The sequence below is a fragment of the Glycine max genome, chromosome 18 (assembly GCF_000004515.6).
Source record: "Glycine max cultivar Williams 82 chromosome 18, Glycine_max_v4.0, whole genome shotgun sequence".
Lineage (NCBI taxonomy): Eukaryota > Viridiplantae > Streptophyta > Magnoliopsida > Fabales > Fabaceae > Glycine > Glycine max.
This window is the reverse complement of record NC_038254.2, coordinates 23,084,756-23,102,921: the sequence shown is the minus strand read 5'-3', so window position 1 is coordinate 23,102,921 and position 18,166 is coordinate 23,084,756. Positions and strand designations below refer to the sequence as shown.

Below are 18,166 nucleotides of genomic sequence, written 5' to 3'. Positions count from 1 at the left end.
CTTATGTTAATTTTTGCTTAGTAATTTAATTTAGGATTGGATTAAGTGGTTGAACTGATTAAGGATAAATTCTTGTAACCTAGGATAAGAGACTTGCTTGTGAATCAAGGGGAAACAACATATTTTAATTCTGTTATTTTCTAATTCAAATTTGCTTGTTGTTTAATTTACAAAAACAAACAATCCCCCCCTAATTATTTACTGTTTTATTACTATCTGTTATGAATGTTTGATTGACCATTGTTCGTTGGGAGACGACCTAGGATCACTTCCTAGATATTGCATTTTTAATGTTTATTTGATTCGGGTACGGCCTCGATGATCACTTATAAACTTCCTTTAAATCTAATTATTTTATATATTGTACATTTACTAATGTTGTTACTTAAATATGAAAGATTCATTTATGATTTGTAGGTTCTAATGATTGTTTGTTAGATCCAGAAACAAAGCCAAAAGGAAGGGAAAAATAGTCATTCTACCAAGATTTCTGACACTCAATTCGCCTGGACTAGCAACCAACTCGTCTAGGCTAGTCAACTTTCTTCAAACCTAAGCAACACACTTGTCTGGGCAAGCTATAACTCACTTGGGCGAATTTGTCTGCACTCCTTGGTTGTTTTCTATAAATGACCATGTATTTGATGAAGAAAAGATGATCCAATAGTAGTGAGAAAAATGTAGAAGCTGAGAAAGAAGAAGAAGAAGAACAAAAGGAAAAATGGAGCCTAGACGCTGTAGAATTGTAATCGTGGATCACACCCGTATGTTTTGAAAAGTTTAGGATGTGTCCTATGCATGGAATGTGCGTTTTGCAATTAAGAAACCAATTGATTGTCATGTACTGGAATTTTCTTCATTGTTAATAACATTTAGATTGTAGATAAAGATTTTATAGAATTTATACACTAATTAACGCGATCTAGTCATCAATAATTATTGAAATACTACACCAATGGTTACACCGTTAGTAAATACTTCACCATGCTTGTGTGGTACTGTATTTTGTACATTATTATTGAAAGTTACGTTGAAAATTACAGTCAAATTATTAATAATTTTTTTAAGAAAATATTTTTTATTGTTTAATCAGTACGATAAATATTTAATTTCCTGTATCAAAAATCAAGTTGAATAATTGAGCTTACTTTTTTTTACAGTAAAAAAAAAACAAAGTAATTGAGCTTACTTAAATCGTGATCATTTTTCTGTTTCAAATAAAACGGCAGAATTTATGTATGGTATCGGCAGATGATCTTTCTCTCTTAAGTCAGATTAAGCACAACTTAAAAAAATGAAAAATTATTATTTTTTTATTGAACAAAAACATACAAAATGAAACTTAAAAAAATATCAGGAAAAGAAATATTAGAAAAATAGGTTAAGCACGGAGTAAATACATCGGCAATTGTGTGATCAACTAATTAATGATTTTATAGTTTAAGCAGTGGTTTTGAGTTGGAATACTAAGTATACAATTGTATTAGATACTTGATGAAATATTCTATCGCCTCTAATTGTCCTATTCAGCTTAGAACGAAATTCATTCCAGTGAAAAATACATGCATTAAATTCCTATGCATACGCATATTTTGGTTATGTTGGCCCGCTTAGCTCAGGGGTTGAGCTTCGCATTTGTAATGCATGTGGTCTAGGAAAAAAAACCTTAGTAGATACAAAAATTACGTGATAAATTTTTGGGGCTTCTGATAAAGTTCTTCATCTAACAAATTATATTATAGCTTAAGTTAGGAGTTGAATTTTAATACAAAAACATGTATTACTTATAGAATCTAGTATTAATAACGTCAGTTTATTTAAATGTTAAAAATTAATTTAAAAAAGTATTTTTCAAAAAATAACATTTTTTAAGAAACACATCAATTTAATTCTCAAAAAATATAAAAACATTTATTTTAAATAAAAACAGTTTAGACAAACATATTATAAAAATAAAAATAAAAGCTACTTATTTATAGAAAAATATTTTTTTTAAATAAAACTTAAACAAACTGGCCCAACATCTTGTTTTAAGTTTGAGAGACAAAAAGTCAAATAAATCGTTATTCGTTATAGTGCTCCCGTGGCTTCTAAGTTTTAGTTCGATAGATGATGGGATTTGACTTAATAACAGTGTTAAAAACTCTTTTGAGTCTTGAATTTTTAGGCCTATCTTGCATAATTTAAACGTTTTTTTTATATGAATTACTCAAAATACTTCTTGCTTACTAGCTAGAAAAATGTTAGAAGCAAGAAAATGACTTTCTCACACCTAAATAATCTTTAAAAAATTAAACAAATATCGTTCAAGTATTTAAAAACTAGTTTTTCAAATCTAACACTTAAGAATCTCGAGACTATGACTTTGTTATTACAAGTTGTAATGCATGTTTTAGTTATAACTCCAAGCATCGTACTTCGTTAGTGTAAAAAAGTTGGAGAGTGTGTCGTGAAAGTTTAGACACCTATTTTGGATTCAAGACATTCATCAGTTGTCAAAACACAGCACATGCGCATGATTCCACTTTCATCTTTGTTCTTAAATTGCACTTTATGATCATGTGGGTAAGATTAAGTTAAAAGTACACAAAAAAAATATTAGAAGCTTAAATTTTTTTGAAACAAGACAAAAACTCAACGTTTAAATTTTATTAAGACAAATGAGAATTTTCCAAAGGCTAAAACTATCTTTTAAATGACATGAACAATACTTTTTCTTACATGAGAACCGGACAATTGCGAATAAAATATTTTATAGCAACTATGGCGTTTCAACTATAACCCTAAACTCTGGAAAAAAAGTTATAACCCTAAACTTTAAAATAATTTTATTTTGTCACTATGTTTTTTTATCTACTTTCCGTGACATTATGATTGATTTTTCTCCCTATCCTTTTTACTTTTATCTCCTTTTCCGAACCGATGACGGAGTGTGGCATTACATTGGGTAACAGTAAAAACCTGCTCTGAAGGCCGGAACTTTTTCTTTATAAAGTTGTTCTAGAATTTTCAATTTTTTCGTATCTCTGATTCATATCACGAATTCACGATGGAGGACCATGAGGACCATACTCACCCACTTCTCACGCCGCGACACCACACACCGGACCCCGCCGTCGTCTTCACGGCGAAATCCGATGACATCGCTCCGATCGCCGGCGCCGGCGACTTCGCCAGAGAGTTCTTCGCCGAGTCGAAGAAGCTCTGGTACCTCGCCGGCCCCGCCATCTTCACCTCCGTCTGCCAGTACTCCCTCGGCGCCGTCACCCAAGTCTTCTCCGGCCACGTCAGCACCCTCGCCCTCGCCGCCATCTCCATTGAAAACTCCGTCATCGCCGGCTTCTGCCTTGGCATCACTGTACGTAATCTCACCGGGTTATACACATATACTCATTTGGTCTCTTCACACGTACAATTTCTAAGTTTTAATTCTACACATACACACTTTTTTAACTTTTATATGTACTTATGCGTACACTTTTTCATTTAGTCTTTAATTTTGAATGACAGATATTAAAAACAAAATAAAATGTATATAAAATAAGTAATTTCTAAGTATAAAATTGTATTATAGAGGTCAAACGAATATATTATGACTGTAATTCATGACAACTGCAATTGCGTCTGTATTTAAAATCCTATACTTTACATACCCATATAATTGATTCTTGAATTTTCAAAACTACCTAAAGTGTTTTAATTTGAACCATTGCAATTTGACTCCCAATGTCAAATGTCAGCGACAAAACCACAACCATGATTCAACTGAAATTTAGAATTATGATAATATATCTAAAGTTTAATTATTTATTTAGGGTTTAGTTTATAAACTTATCTATTATCTATTTTAGTTATTATAATTAATAAGTGAATTTTTAGTGATGAATAGAAGAATTCTCAAAAACATTTATACCTTATATCTAAAATAGACCCTTAACACCTGATTAAATTAAACTACTTATTACTCACTTGTGGACTTTGCGCGCAGTTTGGAATGGGAAGCGCGTTGGAAACGCTATGTGGACAAGCGTACGGAGCGGGGCAAGTGCACATGCTGGGCGTGTACATGCAGCGCTCGTGGGTGATCCTGAACGCCACCGCGATCCTGCTGACGCTCCTCTACATCTTCGCGGCGCCGCTGCTGCGGGCGATAGGGCAGACGGAGGCGATTTCGGCGGCGGCGGGGGATTTCGCGGTGTGGATGATCCCGCAGCTGTTCGCGTACGCGGTGAACTACCCGGCGCAGAAGTTCCTGCAGGCGCAGAGCAGGATCATGGTGATGGCGTGGATTGCGGCGGCGGCGCTGGTGCTGCACACCGTGTTCAGCTGGCTGCTCATGCTGAAGCTCCGGTGGGGGCTCGTCGGCGCTGCCGTGGTGCTGAACGCGTCGTGGTGGTTCATCGACCTTGCGCAGCTCGTTTATATAATGGGTGGGGCCTGCGGGGAGGCCTGGTCTGGCTTTACCTTCAAAGCCTTTCACAATCTTTGGGGCTTTGTTCGTCTCTCTCTTGCCTCTGCTGTCATGCTCTGGTTAATTATCTTCTTCTTTTCTTTTTCTTTCCTTTTCTTATTTAAATTATTTTAAATTCTCTTATAGTATTTTAATATTACTTTTTATGAATTAAATTAAAATCATTTTAAATAGTGTTATAATAATTTTTTATTTACTCGCCGGAGGCTTGTTTTAAAATATTATATTATATATCCAGAAATCATATTTTCAAAAAATAATTATGCCTAAAAATATTCTTTTTACAAAGATGTTTAGTTTACATTTAATATTTTCTTAAAAAGTATATATAATTAAAAATTCAGAAAATAAAGAAATAAGTGTTAAATAATAAATTGTAAAGTGGTATTATTCTAAAAAGTACGTGTTATAAGGTTGGGTTAGAACGGGTATAATCAAAATTTTACAAGTTTGATTGGATTGGATTTGTATAATTTTTTATAAAAATTGAGTCCAATCTAACCAAAACATAAATGGGTTAATTTAATTGGGTCTAAATATTTAAAAAGATATTTTTTATTTGACAAAAATAAAATATTTAGAACTATAATTTGTTTTTTATAAAATTTAGTAAGAATATAATGAATAAATGTATTCAAAAGAAATCAAATTATAACAATATTTAACTAATAGAATTAACAATTTTAATGTTAATACAAGATTTTTACTTTAAATATAAATAAGATATTCTGTTAACATAAGAAAATATAAACAAAATCAAAACAGAAATAAAAATAATAATTTAAGAAAATCATAAGTAATTTTATTTAATAAACTATATATATGAACTAAAAATTAATGTATTTTATATTTAATAATTAATTTATATACAGTAATAATTTAATTATATGATATGAATTCTGTCGGATTCAAAAAATAAAACATGTTATACAGTTTATTTATGATGCAAACATTTAAAACATCTAATCCAATACAATGGAATGGGATCATATTGAATCACGAGTAGATCTGAACTACTGGGTATCCTGCTAAAATGTAACTTCAATCATAATGAGAATATAAGATATATCCACGTGTCATTATGGAAATTAAAAACAAGTTAAATATACAGATTTTATATTTATAAGAAACAATAAACAATTTTTGGAAATATTTTTTCAAAACTTGAATTAAATATAAATATGTGATATTGTCATGTTCGGCTTTTCTTGAATTTTTTTATAATACTTTGAAACAAATGTTTCTTGAAAAATTAATAATATATGATTCATTTTATATTTTCAGTGTAATATATGTAAATTTTTTATAATTTTTATTTTCTTAAATAATATTTTAAGAACAAATATTAATAATATTCGCATAAGAAAATTAATAGAATTAAAGATGTAATATAAATAGTACTTCCTTCCTCTCAAATAAGTGTCTTCTTTTAAGTTATTTTAATATTGATTTTAAACTTATCTTTTGAGATGGTGAACTTTTAGAAGAATTTATGAAAACAATTTATAATTTATATAAAAATAAGTTTAGTTTATTTTTTAATTGTAAAATAAGTTATACATAAACATTTATTACTGATATGATAAATACATATTTAATAAGTGTTTAATTTAGTAAAGATTTTTATTTTTAATAACTTAAATATTGATTTAATAAAATATTTTTCTATTTGGTTGAAAAATCATGTGCAGCCTTGAAGTGTGGTATTTTATGGCCCTCATCCTCTTCGCTGGATATTTAAAGAATGCAGAGGTTTCGGTCGATGCCTTGTCCATCTGGTGAGTAATTCATATATTATATAATACTGAGTAGTACTGAATACTGATCTTAGTGAATGATGACTGGCGACTGCCTGTTAACATCAATGGTCGGTTTGGTTGGATAAAGAAATACTAAAAAGGAAAAAATTAATAAGGAAAAATTGAAAAAATAAAACAAAAAATGGATTTTTGTATGTTGAAGTTAATTTATTTTTTTTCTACTTTCTCTCTAATTAAATAAAATATTATTATTCATGTTTTTTCTTCCTCTCTTTATTGTTTCTCCACCCAACAAACTATCTAAGCATATCATAACTGCAATTCAAACCCCCAGTTTCATTACCCATTTTATAATGTCTTTCTTCATTTGATCCTTTTTTTATACCTCTATTTTTACATTTATTTTGTAGTTTCTTTATATAGTTTTCTCCTACTTTTTTCATTCTTTTTTCCCTTCTTTATTGCCACATTTTAAAGATTTCAGAAAATCATTTATTTTTCATTACAAACTAAAAATCATTCATTTAACTAAAGTTTTATGAGTAGTAAGGCAGAAGGCAGAAAGCTGGATCGAGCGCACAGAAGCTCTTTAATGACTAGTTGGTGAAGCAATGTTTTAGCTTCGTATCAATATTTATATGAATACAAATATATCTCTCTATTATTCATTAAACACAACTAATTAATGTATTAAAGTTAATGTTAAATTATTTAGATAATATTTAAATTTAATCTTTAATAAAAATAATTATTGATTAAATTAGATTAGTCAAAAAAAATTTCTTCCTAATAAATCAGAAGATTAAAAGAAAAAATAGTATTTCACTCCACCTAACACTTTGACAAAATTAAAAAAATAGTTATACATTTAACATATATATATATATATGTATATATATATATATATATATATTTCAAATTTAAATTGTAGCGCTCAAACCAACCCAATACTTCTCTCACGAAATGTTCAATTACTTCGGAGATTATTTTTAATTGCCAGAACCTCGTACACTTCGTGGCACAAAGTTGAAAAAGAAATGGATAGCATCCTTTTGATTTACTGCTGTGTCTTTTCCAAATAGACAAATTGGAAAACATTATTACTTTGTGTATCAGGAAATATTTTTAATGATTTTTTTCGCTATAAGATATGTTTTGATATAAACTTTATATTTAAGAATAATTTATATATAGTAATTATATTTGATAATATAAATTTAATTTTATTAAAATTAATTGTTTTTAACTTTAATTGTTTCTTTTTTATTTTATGTGTAATTCAAAAAATTTCAAAAAAAATCTCTCTCAATGTTTATCACTTGGTGTCCTTCCTCATCCATATTCTAATGTCAATTAATCGAGGACTCGTGCTACTCGTGTCTATATAATATTGGAAAGTTGTTATCTACCTATATATTATTATATTAACGGCATGCACTTGCCATTGTGTTTGTCTGACTATTTACATATAGTACAAAAGTTCCATTTAACTTTAATACCCCCCACCCCCCGTGTTTGTATGACTAGTCCACTTTAGAGTTCAGACATGATTAGTTGGCACTTGGTACTATGACTTCCCGATTTTAGTGGATATAATTCTTCATAGACAAGTATATAAGATGGATTTTCATCTAAAGCGAGTCACACGTGTTTATAGGTTTCATATAATTTTGTTTTGAATAAATTTCTATCTATATTTTTCTTTCTTCTGAAAACCGTAAACTTGAATCAACCACGGTGCTGACGTTCATATATCAATTCTAACTTATATTAGCACTAGCTAAAACAAAGTACAACAAGCTCATATATATAGAATCCGACGACGACTTATAATAAACGCCTCTACTGGGTGGATTAGAGTGGAAATAATAGAGAAAGATAAAAGATGCAGAAAAGAAATAATAGATTTTTTTATGGACAAATGTTAGATTTTATTAGTAGAAAGAATTAAATATGTAATCTTTTTATTTTTTTTAACCATCCAACTAGTCTTATATTTCCATAAATAATAGATGTAAATAATGATAACAATGAAAAAAAGATGAGACAGGTACTAAGAAAATGATGTAGTCATGTAGAAATGAGAAGTAATTTAGGAAATGAGTCTGTGTTTACAATTTTTCATTTTTTTACAGTTAAAATAATGTCCTTTGTTATATTTAAAAATATTAATAATACTCTCCCTATATATATAGTCTTTTATTAAGTCAAATTTGTTTATGTATGTTATAATTTAGTTAGTTAATTAGGAGTTAGTTAGTGATTTATTTTGAAGTTAGTTTGACAGCTATAAAGTTTGTTATAGTTACATGTGCAATGTGTATAAAAATAATAATGATTATCAACGAGAAGTATCAAAGTGCAGAAGTTTGCATAGTGTGAGTGTGTGTGAGAACTTTATTGTTCCAACAGACTGGTATTCAGAGCTGAGGTTCAAGATCCCTGGATATCGAAATTGAGATGACTTCCTCGAATGGAAATTTTTCAGCATCTATATCTGTTCTCATAGGTAAGAACTATGATGATTGGTGTGCTCAGATGAAGGTAATCTTTCGATTTCAAGATGTGACAGAACTGGTGCAAGAAGGAGTTCAAGAACCTGAAAAGAACCCAACTGAGGCACAGAAGGTGGCTCGCCGTGATTTGATGAAAAGAGATGCAAAGACATTGTTCATTATTCATCAGTGTGTAGTGTAGATGCAGATAATTTCTAGAAAATTAGATCTGCTGATACTGCAAAGAAAGCATGGGATACTCTAGAGAAATCCTATGCAGGGGATAACAAACTCAAGAAGGTGGAGTTGCAGACCTTGAGAAAGAAGTATAAACTTTTACAAATGAGTGATCAAGAAAGCATTGGTGAGTTCTTTTCTCGAATCTTGGCAATTACAAATCAAATGAATGCTTATGGTGACAAGCAATCATACTTGGGGATCATTGACAAGGTATTAAGAACCTTGACACCAAGATTGGAATACTTGAAGCTTAAGAGATGAGGCTCAATGAAAGAAACTCACAAATATCAGCTGACAAGCTATGCAAGCCCAAACAACCAAAGGGAACAACTATGATGGTGGCAAGAATAAGAAGGGAAAGGGAAAGTGGAAGAACAATAAGTGGAAGGGGTTAGGTGAGGGCTCCAGCAGTTCTGGAAATCATAACCAGAATGAAGAAATTGACAAGAAAAGTGGAAGGAATCACAAAGTGGGCAAGAAGAAATTCAACAAGAAAGGGATTCAATGCCATAACTGTCAGAAATGGAGACATTTTGCAGATGAATGCAGAAATAAAAGGGTTCCAAGAAATGCAGATGAGGCTCAATTGGCACAAGATGAGGATGCTGACTCTGATAAAGTGTTACTAATGGCAACTACAAACTCAGAAGAAGACAGTGTTAATTTGTGGTATCTTGACACAGGTTGTTCCAATCACATGACTAGACATAAAGAGTGGTTTGTAAACATTGATGATAAGGTGAAGAGCAAGATCAAGTTTGCAGATAACAGTTTTGTAACTGCAGAAGGCATTGGAAAAGTGATGATTCAGAGGAAGGATGGACAACACTCATTTATCAATGATGTGCCATATGTTTCCAATATGAAGAATAATTTGCTGAGTTTGGGACAGTTGCTAGAAAAAGGCTACTTAATGCAGATGGAGGACAGTCAACTGAAGATGTTTGATAGCAATAGGAGGTTGATTTTAAAGGCCCCTTTTTCAAGAAACAGAACATTCAAGATTGGAATTCAGATTGCAAAATTTCAATGCTTGGTTGCTTCTATAAGTGATGAAAGCTGGATGTGACATCACAGGTTTGGTCATCTAAATTTCAGGAGTTTAAGTGAATTGAAAAGTAAGAAAATGGTTCATGGTCTCCCTCAAATTGAGATACCAAAACAGTTGTGTGTTGAGTGTTATGTGTCAAAGCAACCAAGGAATTCTTTCAAGTAAGAAATTCCAATCAGATATAAAAGAAAGCTTGAAGTGATCTATTCTGATGTGTGTGGTCCTTTTGAAGTGAAATCCCTAGGAGGTAACAGTTACTTTGTGTCATTCATTGATGAATTTTCTAGAAAAATGTGGATCTATCTCATTAAGCAAAAAAATGAAGTGTTTAACATATTTAAGAAGTTTAAGTTGTTGAGTGAAAAACAGAGAGATAAGGTAATCAAAGTGCTTAGAATAGATGGAGGTGGTGAGTATAACTCACATGAATTTCAAGTATTTTGTGATGAAGAGGGAATAATTCATGAAGTGACATCTCCCTATACACCTCAGCATAATGGTGTTGCTGAGAGAAGAAATAGAACCATTCTGAACATGGCCAGGAACATGATGAAAGGGAAGGGAATGCCTCATTACTTCTGAGGAGAGACAACTTCTACTGTTGTGTATATTCTGAACAGATGTCCTACTAAGAGATTGCAGGGATACACACCTGAAGAAGCATGGTCAGCAAAAAAGCCTAGTGTGAGTCATTTCAGAATATTTGGTTCACTGTGTTTTAAGCATGTGCCTAAGCAGATTAGAAAGAAACTTGATGACAAGGCTGAACCAATGATACTTATTGAATATCTTCCAATCGATGCCTACAAGTTGTATGATCCTAGAATGAGGAAGGTTGTGATTAGCAGAGATGTCTTGATAGATGAAACCAAGGGCTGGAATTTGGAAATAAATGCTGCAGACAATGGGGAAAGAAATGTGTTTGAGTTACAGTCAAATCATTTGGATCAATTCCAGTTATTTTATCATATAAATCGAGTCTTAAATTAACTCATTTGTAAATGTTTTCAAGAAGATCTTTTAGAGTATAAATTTTATCCTAATTAATTTTTAGTGTAAACATGCATTTTGTGCACTTTGTTCTACTACAGCATTGAGAGTAAAAGAATTATGATGAAACCTCACAAAGTTCAGATTGGAGAACAGCTATGGAAGAAGAATTGAGACCAATTGAGAAGAACCAGACTTGGGAGTTAGTCCACTTACCTCAAGGAAAAATACCAATTGATGTGAAGTGGGTCTTAAGACTAAAGTAAAGCCTAATGGAGATGTATCCAAGTATAAGGCAAGATTAGTAGCAAGGGGATTTCTGCAGAAACATGGCTTGGACTACAATGAGGTTTTCGCTCCAGTTGCAAGACTTGAAACTGTTAGGCTCATTGTGGCAGCTGCTAGTAACAGAAACTGGTCTCTATATCAACTTGATGTGAAGTCATCATTTTTTAATGGGCCATTTGAAGAAGTCTACATAACTTAACCACTTGTTTATGTAGTGGCAGGTCAAGAGGATAAAGTTTACAAGTTTAATAAGGCACTCTATGGCCTCAAGCAGGCTCCTAGAGCCTGCAATATGAGAATTAATAGCTTCTTAGTCCAACAAAATTTCACCAAGTGCACTACTGAGCATGGAGTTTATGTCAGAAACACATATTTTGGTAAGTCTTTGATAATATGTCTTTATGTAGATGATTTGCTAGTGACTGACAGTAATAAAGAAGATATGAGAGTGTTCAAAGGAAGAATAATGGAAGAATTTGAGATGTCTAATCTTGGTGAACTATCATACTTCCTGGATATTGAATTTGTTTCTACTAGTAAAGGAATTTTCATGCATCAAAAGAAGTATGCAGAAGACATTCTGAAGAGGTTCAATATGATAGAGTACAATTCTGTGATCACACCAACTGAAACTGGAATTAAGCTGCAAATAGATGGGGATGAGAAAGAAGTTGATCCTACTTTGTACAAGCAAATTGTAGGCTTATTGAGGTACCTATGTAACACCAGACCTGACATTGCCTATTGTGTTGGGTTGATAAGCAGGTTTATGGAGAAACCAAAGAAACCTCACTTCCTGGCAGCAAAAAGGATTCTGAGGATGATACGAAAAGCACTGCTGGGTATGTTTTCAAATTTGGAACAACACCAATCTCTTGGTGCTCAAAGAAGCAGAGTGTAGTTGCTTTGTCAACATGTGAAGCAAAATATATTGTTGCTGCTATGGCAGCTTGTCAAGCTCTATGGCTGGAAGCTTTAATGGAAGAACTAAACATGAGAGATTATATTCCTATGAGGTTGTTGATTGATAACAAATCAACAATTGATTTAGCTAAGCATCTTGTGGCACATGGTAGGAGTAAACATATCGAAACCAAGTTTCATTTCTTGTGTGATCGTGAGTAAGGAGAAGCTTGAATTGGAGTTTTGTAGGTCTAAAGATCAAGTTGCAGACATACTAACTAAGCCATTGAAGTTTATCAAGTTCAAGAAATTGAGAGACAAGTTAGGAGTGACATCCTTGACAAATCTAAATTAAGGAGGGATGTTGATGTATGCTGTAATTCAGTTAGTTAGTGATTCATTTTGAAGTTAGTTTGACAACTATGAAGTTTGTTATAGCTACATGTGCATTGAGTATAAAAATAATAGTGATCATCAATGAGAAATATGAGAGTGCAAAAGTTTTTTTTTTTTCAGAATTCTTAGTCTAATCCCCTCTATTTTCTCTCAATCATCTTCTCTTATTCTCTAACATAGAGTGACAGTGGGTGCACAGTGTGAGTGCGTGTGAGAACTTTATTTTCCAACAAAATTTATGTGAATCTTATTAAATATGTAAGTCTTATTTCCATTTTAGTGGAATTTGTACATCAATTTCAACTAATATGAAAGAATGCTTTAGAAATAACATGTGCATATTCGTGCTATAATGATTCTTCTTGTTGGATGGGGCTCTGTTTAAATGCAATCTATGCATTTTGATTTTTGACTCTGCCTTCAAACTTTGCACAAATGCTATGTTTGGACTGTTTTAATGATATGGCTTTTCATGTCAACACAAAAAACAAAAACTCCTTATTCCTAAATCCAAAATCCTAATGTTTTCTCTTATCCAGAGTCATATCATAGTCATAAGTATCCTTTTATAAATATAATTTTTTCGAGTCAAAAACACTCATTGTGTAATGAGTGTATGGTGGGTCTAGCAAGCTCTTCCAACTAGAATTTTATTTTACACACAATTTATGTTTAAAGTCTTACTAGTACTTAAGAAGATCGAATCAAACATGTATAATGTATCACATGAACAAACCAATAGATGATGTAAGAATTTCTAATGTAAACATTAGTAATGGGCAGGCACCCATATATATTAATACATCATTAATATAAATGAATATAGTACAACAATCTACACGCCAACACTATATAGCACCAAGGAAAAAATATGTCAGAATTTTTGCCAAGTAGTGCAACCAACCTCTCCTTTTTCACCTTGTTTGGTTTTGATATTAAACAATATTGTGCCTCATCTTGTGGTTTATATTGAATTTGCAGCATGAACATATTGGGATGGACCATCATGGTATCCTTTGGAATGAACGCAGCCGTAAGGTTTGTTGTTGCAGCACGCACCCTTCATCTGAACATTCTTCTAGCTAACATTGTATTTGTATATACACAAGTAACTAACATATATTATATATAGTTTTAAGAGTTCATCTGCTGTGCCTATGCACTATGCAATGTTCGTGTAAAAGATATTTATACTATTAATTAAAAATTATTATTTACATGACTTTTAAAATAAGTATTAATTAAAAAGTTAATAAATTTATTATATATAATAATTTGTAATTAGATAATAATGTAAAACTATTTTATTTTATATTGTTAGTTTATAGTTTGTATTCTCAAATTATTTTGGCTAGCTGTTTATAGTATGAGAAAATAGGCTATATGCATTGTATTAAGAAAATAGACTCTATATCACTTTTATCTAATCACCAACAGTTTTACATAATAAATTTATTAATTTTTATAATAATTATTTTAAAAATTATATTATCAATGATTTATTATTAGTTAACAATAGTATAGACTGTTGTACGTTATTGTGCATAACCATTAAAACTTGAATGATTTACCTAAATCAGTCAGTGACCAAAAATTACATTTGCAGTGTGAGGGTGTCAAATGAACTAGGAGCATGTCACCCAAGAACAGCAAAGTTTTCACTTCTTGTTGCTGTGATTACTTCAACTCTGATCGGTGTCATGCTCTCGATGGTGCTGATAATCTTCCGGAACCAGTACCCTTTCTTGTTTTCAAATGATTCAGAAGTGAGAAAGATTGTGGTAGAGCTCACGCCCATGTTGGCCCTTTGCATTGTCATCAACAACGTGCAACCCGTTCTCTCAGGTGTTGCTGTTGGCGCAGGGTGGCAGGCTGTGGTTGCTTACGTGAATATTGCTTGTTACTACTTTTTCGGTATTCCTCTGGGTCTTATTTTAGGGTACAAGCTTGACAAGGGGGTCATGGTGAGTCATTTTCTCTTTATCTTTCTTTCATTCACAAATAATTAATAAGGTTAATTAAATTTTTAATCCCTTAAATTTTTTAGCCTCCAATTTTTAATCTCTTAAATTTTTTTTATAAATTTTAATCTTTCATTAATTTTTTTATCACTTTACATCTTCTAAATTATTTTATCTATTTTTAATTCCTCATTTATTTTTTATTATTCAAAATTAATCTTAAATATAAAATAAACGAGGAATTAAAAGTGAGCAAAAGAGAATAATTTTAAATAATAAAAATGAAAAAAATATAGTGATTAAAAATATTAACAAAAAATTAATAAAGGACTAAAAATTGAAATATGTAAAATTTGAGTAACTAAAAACTTAATTAATATATCCATTTACTATATTTTCATATAAATTTCTTCACTATTTTATAATGTAAGTATTTAATAAAAATAAATATGCTTAATATATCGAAAATATATAATACGTTTTATACTTATTATGAAAATGAATCTAATAGTAAGAACTGCATTTTTTTTTACTTTCCTTTGGTAAAAGGATATAGAATTATTCCTCTTCCATGATTTACCATTTTTTTTCCTTCCTTCCTAGTTCTAGTAAAATATCATTTGGCATTGGGAAAAGTCAAAGGAAATATAAAGTTCTACAAAACTTAGACACGCCCAAAAAGTGCATCTATACATTTGAAACTATAACTAGCAATAGAAAATTAACAAGTAACTTTGGCACGCTGCATAATTCACATGATTGGGCTTTAACCTTTTGAAACGGGGTAAAACACCATTTTAGCAAATAATAAAAGTATAAATTATTATCATATTAGTATCTGAAATTAAAGAAAATTAAAATAATTTTTTAAAATATTAAATAAATATCTAAAATTAATTATTTATTATCATTCTAATCCTTAAATATATGTTAATACTATTATTCAAGTCACACATTTGTTTTATTTTAGAGTAAAGTAATCAACAAATTGTATTTTCAAATTGTTTATATTACTTTTCTTTCTTTCTCCGGGGACTAATTTTAGTATTGTACACTTTTAGGGAGCAAAGAGTGTTTTACCCTTTTAAAATATTTGCATTAAAGTCAAACAAGAGAATAAATAAAGGGGATTTAGCCTTATAATGGGGATTGAATTGAGTTTTGTATATTTTTATTTCAATCTATATAATTAAACTTAGGCTCTTGCTATTTATTTTTCTGTTTTTCTAATTACATTCCCATATTTTCTTTTTATCTCTCAATTATTTATTATACTTTCTTTTTAAAAAAAGAAATACACCTATTTTACTTCCGGAAATGTATTTCTGGAATTAGATATATCTATTCCAAAAATACATCTCCAAAACTATTATTCATAGTTTTAAAAATATATTTCCAGATATATATTTTTTAATAAAATATCACCTAAGAATTAAGATGGTTGACAAGAAATGAAAAAATGATATATGTTTATCTTATATTATGTTTATGTTTGCTAGTCTTATTTTTATTCTATCATTAATGTTTTTTAAATCCTATTTAAAATCTTATTTTCGTCTTATCTTTATTATTCTTTAAACCCTAATTTTAAACTATCTTCACCATATATTTATTATATAATACTATGTTTTCATCATTATTATATAATATTTTACGTTTTCCTTCATGTGATAATGCATTTCAAGGTACGCTCATTCATCACTAATTGCATGTGACATTGAATCGTTGACATAGACTTAGATTAGAAATTGAATGAACACACTTAAAGGAAAGAAATCATCGTCAAATGCTTTGCTTTGTAATTAAGATATATAATATTTGAAGTTAGTGATTAACATACCTTGAAACATAATGTCACGTGAAGAAAAACACAAAATATTATATAATAATGATGAAAATGCAATATTATATGATGAATATATGGTGAAGTTAAAATTTGGGTTTAACGAATAATAAAGATAAGGTGAAAATAAAATTTTAGATAGGATTTAAAGAACACTAATGATAGGATGAAAATAAGACTAACAAACACAAGTATAAGATAAACATTTATCATTTTTTTTATTTCTCATCAACCATCTTAATTCTTAAGTGATATTTTATTAGAAAAATATATCTATTTTGGAAGTATATATCCAGAATAGATATATGTAATTCCGAAAAAACATTTCCAAAATACATTTCCAGAAAGTAAAAGAAGTATATTTCTTTAAGAAAGAGGGTATAATGGGTAATTGAGAGGTAAAAGAGGATACAAGAGTATACTTAGGACAATGCAGGTGTAAATAACAAGAGTCTTAAACTCAATTGGATTAGATTGAGTTTATCTTTTTTTTTTAATTCAATCCAACTTTAATTGGATTGGATTGAATTGGTTATCGAGTTGGATCATTAAAAATTGTTACCTCTTCAAGTCTTGAAAAAAAATTTAAAAAATTCTCAAATTCAAAAGTAATAGTAAGGATTTTTTTGACAAAATAGTAAAGATATTTTAAAATCAATATTCATAAAATATTTTACTATTCATATGGTAAACAGATAAAAAAAACCATAAATATACACTCACAGTACCATTCATAAAAAATGTATTACCTTGAAATAAATAAAAAAATATAAATTTCAAAATAATGTATTACCTTGAGAATAAGATGTGCTTAATTTAAAGTTTTTAATTTTTAATGGTATGCGGATTGGGTTGGTTTGGTTGGATCCAAAACTCAAAATCCATCACTCAATCCAAATCTAATGAGACTCATTAAACTAAAATCAATTTAATCCAATGACTCAATCCAATCCTTAAAAATCTAGTTGGATTGGGTTGGATTGAGCAGGTTCACATATTTAATTTGATTCACTTACATCCCTATTTTATGATGATTTTCAGGGGATTTGGTCTGGAATGTTGTTAGGAACTATCTTACAAACTTGTGTTTTATTCTTCATGGTCTATAGAACAGATTGGAATAAAGAGGTATTTTTTTTTTGCAATGTTATTAAGGTTGCATGTATATACTATAAGTTCATTACATGCTAGGAAATATTTTAAGGTTGTATATATACACTATAAGTCTAGTAAATATGTTTAAGGTTATATGTATATACTATAAGTCTACTAAATATATGTTCATTACATGCTAATTATATGGGTAAAATGACAGGCATCCCTTGCGGAAGATAGAATAAAGCAGTGGGGTGGGCATGAAGATTCAAAAACGCATGCTATAGCGAAGAATGATCAAGAAACATGAAAATTTGAAAATTCTAGAAGCAGGGTGTACCTTCTTTTATTGATTTTTTTTCAAGCCATGACTTAGTTGTTTGCTGTTTCTCTTTCCCATGGATCAGGTGGACGATCCTGCATTCATTTTTTTCCTTAAAAAATAAATGAGTAATGTTATGTTTTTCTTAATAATTCTTCTAGTGTTTTAGTATAATATTAGTATTGAAGAAAAAAGTGGATAAATTTAATATCTTAAGAATATAAGCGACATCTAATTCTTTCTTCATTTAATAAATTGGTGGAACAGGGGTCTCTGATGAATGGGGCATTTTTGTTAGTTGGAGTCTTTTTGGAGTTGCAATAAGCCGAAAAAGGAGGTGCAGGAAAATAA

At 30.2% G+C, this 18,166-nt stretch overlaps 1 protein-coding gene across 1 annotated transcript; it reads left to right on the top strand.

Annotated features, from left to right (window-relative positions):
• Nucleotides 1-2,616: 2,616 nt before the first annotated feature.
• LOC100783627 (protein DETOXIFICATION 29) lies at nucleotides 2,617-17,964 on the top strand. Its single transcript, XM_003551177.5, has 7 exons — nucleotides 2,617-3,358; nucleotides 3,989-4,530; nucleotides 6,163-6,249; nucleotides 13,576-13,632; nucleotides 14,201-14,558; nucleotides 17,440-17,526; nucleotides 17,714-17,964. Exons 1-7 carry the CDS (start codon nucleotides 3,050-3,052, stop codon nucleotides 17,801-17,803), a joined length of 1,530 nt encoding a protein of 509 aa, XP_003551225.1. The 5' UTR covers nucleotides 2,617-3,049; the 3' UTR covers nucleotides 17,804-17,964.
• Nucleotides 17,965-18,166: the final 202 nt, after the last annotated feature.